At 47.1% G+C, this 5,542-nt stretch overlaps 1 protein-coding gene across 1 annotated transcript in view; it reads right to left on the reverse strand.

The window, feature by feature from the left end:
• Positions 1-5,542, reverse strand: part of TMCO4 (transmembrane and coiled-coil domains 4) — an 84,944-nt gene that overhangs the window by 63,241 nt on the left and 16,161 nt on the right. Inside the window, exon 7 of the mRNA XM_023529392.1 lies at positions 1,427-1,477. Coding sequence (XP_023385160.1) covers positions 1,427-1,477 — 51 coding nt within the window. The remainder of the gene's footprint in view (positions 1-1,426; positions 1,478-5,542) is intronic.

The following is a 5,542-nucleotide window of genomic DNA, read 5'->3' on the forward strand; positions in this document are numbered from 1 at the left end:
AAGGATTAGGACATCTTTGAGGGGTGGATTATTCTGTCTACCACTTACGCCCTGAACTATATATGTGTATGTGCACGTTGTGTCTTGGGGTTACTAGGTCATTAAAGTTCTAAACAATTAGGAGCTCCTTGCCCCCTGATAAGATTAGACTATTGTACCCAGGTAATAATTGAGCTGTGGATATGAAACAAACCTTGGCCATGGTGATTAATTAGCCACTAATTTATATTCCATTGGTCAAGGTTACAGAGATATAGGCTGCCAGGGGCACAGGGAACCTCCCAAGGTATTCTCAGGTACGGGGCTCTAGAAAGTCAGCCTCGTGGAAGGGTCATTTCAAAAATCTTGGTGGCCGGGCTGCTAGACTTGGAGCTTATGATCTATTTAAGGTAGGTGGTAGGTCTTTGGGGAGGGGCACGAGTCCCAGGCTACCCAGGACACTGGGGTTCTGTGGTCTTAGCTCTATTGCCAACTTGCCAGGTGACCAACTCATTCCTCAAGGGCCTATCTACCCTGTTTGGGGGCTCAGGCCCAAAGCCTGGGCATTGTTGTCTATTCTTCTCATTTCTCCACCCCTAACATTGAATCCAGCAGCTAATGCTGACAATTGCACCTCTAAAATATATCCCAAGTCTGACCACTGCGCTCCACCTCCACTGCCATGACCTGCCACTGCTACTGCCACTGTGATCGTCATTACCCTTCAATCATTGGCCATCTCACTGGTTTTTCCTCTATAACTCTTATACCTGCCCACACAACAACTAGAGGAATTTTTTAAAGTCATAAATCTGATCATGTTCTCTCCTCCAACTTGAAATTCTCCAACAGCTTCCTGATGCACTTAGAAGAAAATCCACACTTCTTCCTGTGGTTTGCAAGGTGTACATTATCTGGCACCTTCCTGCCACTCTCTCCCAACTCACTTTCTATGGGTTCTTTTTTTCACGCTCCGGTATCTTTCCCAACAGGAAGCCACGCTCATTCCTGCCCCAGGGCCTTTGCAGGTGCTGTTGTAACTAGAAAGCCCCTCCCCCAGAGCTCTGCCTGGCTGGTCCCTCTTATTAGTCAGATCTCCACTCAAATATCCATCTCTTTAGAGAATGCCATTTGCCTCTGAAGTAAAGCAGCCCATGCCTCAGTCACTCAGCCCCCATTCCCGTGTTTCCTATTACTGTTATATATACATGTGGATAATTATTGTCTGGATCTCCCCACCAGAATGTCAGTCTCACCGGGGCAGAAACCTTTTCTTTGTTCCTTGTTGTCTCTGGGACAGTGCCCAGGACAATGTCTGGCAATTAGTAGGTTCTCAATTAAGATGTGTTGGCTCATTAATTAATTGAAGCTCCCCCTTTGTCTGCCAGGGTCCTCTGAAGTGCCCGCCTGTGCCGAGCAGCACCAAAGACCTTCTTTGGCTGCCCACCTTCGGCTGAGACTTATTCTCCTTTCGAGTACCCTCTGGGTCATGCATCCCCTGGGTGACAAGGGAGAAAGTGGGTTTACTGAGTAAGGGCACTCTCCAACTCTGGGTGGGGTTCACCTCTGAGTGGTGAGTCACTCTTGCCAACACCTGGAATACTCTCTTCTAGATCTCCTAGAGCAGTTCCTTCTTCAAATGTCACTTCCTCCAAGAAGTCCTCCCTGAGCTCACTTCACTGCTTTCTATTCTCTTACCATGAGGTATTTTCTTGTTATCATCAGTTATAACTTGATTTTTTAAGTTAACGAGGCCCCCAGGTGGTTCTGAAGCAGGTGGTTTCTACTCTGAGAGACAAAGCCATGAGCAAATAGGCGAGCACTTCCTGATCTGAGAAGGGCTGGGCAAACTTGTGCCTGGAGGCTGGGCTCATTAGGACGACCCTTCATGCTGTCTGCTGGGAAGGAAAACCAGCATCCATGACACTCCTACTATGTGCCAGGGATCACTCAAGGAGCTTGCACATGTGACTGCTAATCTTCCCAGTGGTTCTAGGCAGCAGGTAACGATGATGCTTCAGCTGAGGGGGTGGTGGAGCTTGAACTATAATCCAGATGCTCTGACACCAACTTTTGTCCTCCTTCCACTGTGGCCACCATTTAAAGGCAAGCCTTCTGCTCTCGAAGGAGTATGGGGGTTCCAGAATGATCTCTTGTGGTCAGTGGTGAACCCTATCTTCTGTGTACATGGGCACGTGGGTTGCACATACAATGCCAAGCATAGCTCTAGGCCCTGGACCACAGGTGCACATAAAGGTGATCCATTACCTAGGCGGACTGTTCTTTGGAAAATCTTGTGGGTGGGGGGTTGACCTAGGGATCTCGGGCCAGAGTGCGGCAGCCTCCCACAACCGCAAGGCAGCCCCAATGCCCTCCTGGACCCAAAACCACATATTGTAGGAGCCCTTGGAACTCAACTGGTCCCTCTGGCCGAGGATGACCAAAGGCATGTCCACAGTCACCCAGTGCGTTCATAACAGAGCCAGAGCCAGAACCCACATGTCTGGGCTCCTTCTTCCACTAGCATCTCTCAGCAGAGAAGCTACTGTGTCTTAACACTTTATCATCCAGCACTGTGCATCCAAGGATGAATGCCCTGGAGCTTGGTACTAAATGCCAGTTATACCCTAGGTGTTGTGATAACAACCCTCGCTCTCTTCACATTTGACAGCCTCCTGTTGCAAGACATTGAACCAACCTCTGTTCTCAGTATGGCTCCAAGTACCTCTTGGAGAGCAGCGGGATCCCAGACCTTTGGGAAGAGATCATGGTCAATCCCTTCCCTTTGAGGACTGCCCTCCAGACCAAAGAAAAGGATCCCGGATGCAGAACATCAGTCTTTGTTGTCACACAGACCTGGGTTTAAATTTTCATCTGACTACCAACTAGATGAATGGCTTAAGGTAAGTTTCTTGACCTCACTGAGTCTCAGTTTCTTCATCTGTAAAATGAGGACAAGAATCTCTCTTAAATTTGGCTTCTGTTGAGGTGGAATAAAAAGATGCATGTGACCAGCCTAGCTAGCACCTGGGATGCAGTCAGTGTTCAATAAAGGGTGGCTAATTTTACGGTAAATTGTTTTTATGGTCAATTGTCATGTTTTCAATCCTACCTGGTTAATGATGCTCAGAAGCCAGGGCTGCTCGGCTGAGGCTGTGAGCTGCCTGCTACTATGTTAGATCAGGGACCCTTCGTCTCTTCTCTTCTTGGGGTCCAAGGACGCATCTGTCAGGCCATATTCATACAACTGCTTACCCGGCCCACTGCACTACTATCCTACAATTTATCGACCTTCCTAATGACATATTTTTATGTTTAACACTTAGGATATTTATTCTAGTTTTCACCCTAAGTTAAATTGTTTTTTCATATAAAGAAACCACATCTTATTCCAATTTCATGCCGCCCTGCCCACTGCTGGGAAACGGGTTTACGCTTACATGTGTGGGTTCGGGGTCTTCACTTTGTGAGCCAGAGCATGGCTAGAGGGCCGAGACTTTAAGGTTGGACCCCCTCACAGGCAGCAGTTGAATTCAGATCATTTTGGGCATGACTCCTGCCTTTTCTCCTCACGGCTTATTTTAGGGGGACAATTCCATGACCAGGTCTTCCAGCTCCATTTTTTCGGATGCCGGCAAAATTGGCCGCTCCTTCGCCTCCTGCCACATGGGGCACCCACTCTAAGTTTCAGCCTCATCAAAGTCAGCTGTAAGGACCAGGGCTCTATCAATTTCTGTTCACGTGGGAAGAGCAACAGCAGTTAAGAGTAATCTCTGAAATCACATCGCCTGTGTGATTTCACTTTCTAGCTGTGTGACCTTGGGCAGGTTATTTTCCTCTGTGTTGCAATTTCCTCTTTTGTAAAATGGGGACAGTAATAGCATCTACCTCCTAGGGCTGTTGAGGAGTTTAAAAGAATTAGTAGAAAGCTCTGAGCTCAGGGCCTGCACGCACTAGGTACTCAGTGAGTATCAGCTATGATTAGAATTACTCCCATCGCCCACACAGTGGCCTGGCACACACAGTGGGTGCTTAGTTCTTATTTGCTGAATGGATGAATTAGCCAGTTTCGATGCTGATAACAAGTTATATGAATCTGGAGGGTGCTGATGGGGAACCCAGCAACCAGGCGACGATGTTTGCATTTCACCATGACACAAGACAACACATCTCAAACCTTTCTGATTCATTGGAGAGGTAGGGTTTATAATTCAGTTATAAAGACCAGATCAGAAAGTAGAGCCAAATTTGTGAGAAAGATGGCTCTGTCCCCTGCGGTATGCACCTCCTCGGGTCCTACGGCCTAGAGCTGATGCTATCTTTGGCTTCAGAGGACCGAAGGCAAAAACCATGATTCAGTTTAAGTTTCCTGGACACAGTGAGATTCGCTTTGCCTTAAATGGAATTTTGAAACTTTGAAATGTAGTCCTGGGCTACTTAACTTCTGCATCTAATTTCATCTCCTGTCGGTGAGGATAACAGGGCCTACTTTAGCAGTTGACCTGAATATTAAATACTATGCGATAGTTCACCATCTATGTATAGGACCTAGAAGAGCAACTAGAATAACTTATAAACGTGACCAATGACAAATAAACCAGCCCAATCTGAGATGGCCAAATTTGGGGTCCTAGGGCACTGGTTCTCAACCAGGGCTGTTTCTGACCCCCAGAGGACATTTGGCAATGTGTGGAGACATTTTTGATTGTCAAAACTCAGGAAGTGCTACTGGCATCTAGTGAATAGAGATCGGCAATGAAGAGAGACATGTCCTACGATACACGGGATGGCCCCACAACAAAGAATGATCCAGCCCTATATGTCAGTAATGCTGAGGTTCAGAAACCCAGTTTAGCATTAACTCAGATTCAGTTTAACCTTCAACACACAAAAGACTTGTTTTTTGAGTTGTGTGGGCAAACAACTTTGTGAGTTGTTACTAGGAGGAGAAGAAAATGGTTAACACCTCCAAAAATTCCACCCAGCTGCCAAGATGGCATCGTTTTGTGACTAAGACCCCAATGCTGGCAGTAAAGGTCAACCTTCCAGGAAGTTCTGAGAAATGCAGCTTTTCATGCTGATTTCCTGGGCGGATTCCATGACTCATCACCCCACCTCGCACCCAGAGAGAAATCCAGCAGCACAGAGAGCCTCTTCCTCTGTCGCATGCCCCTGCCCCATCAAGCGCTGTAGAAGAGGGCGGTTTAACCCTCAACTTCATACAAGCCACCCTGCTAGTGTGTAGCCTCGTTCTCTAAAGAAAGGCCATCCATCCATCTTTCTGTTCATTCATAATTCCATCCATCCATGTATGCATCCATGTATCCATCATTTTTCTATCCATTCATCCTTTCACCCATGCACCTAAGCATGCATGTGTCCATCCATCCATCCTTCTATCCTTTCATCCATGCATTCATCCATGCTTCCATCATCTGACCATCCATCCATCCATCCATCCATCCATCCATCCATCCATCCATCCATCCTTCTGTCCTTTCATCCATGCATGCATCCATCCATCCATCCATCCATCCATCCATCCTTCTGTCCTTTCATCCAT

The sequence above is a fragment of the Pteropus vampyrus genome, unplaced genomic scaffold (genome assembly GCF_000151845.1).
Source record: "Pteropus vampyrus isolate Shadow unplaced genomic scaffold, Pvam_2.0 Scaffold36, whole genome shotgun sequence".
Taxonomy (NCBI): domain Eukaryota; kingdom Metazoa; phylum Chordata; class Mammalia; order Chiroptera; family Pteropodidae; genus Pteropus; species Pteropus vampyrus.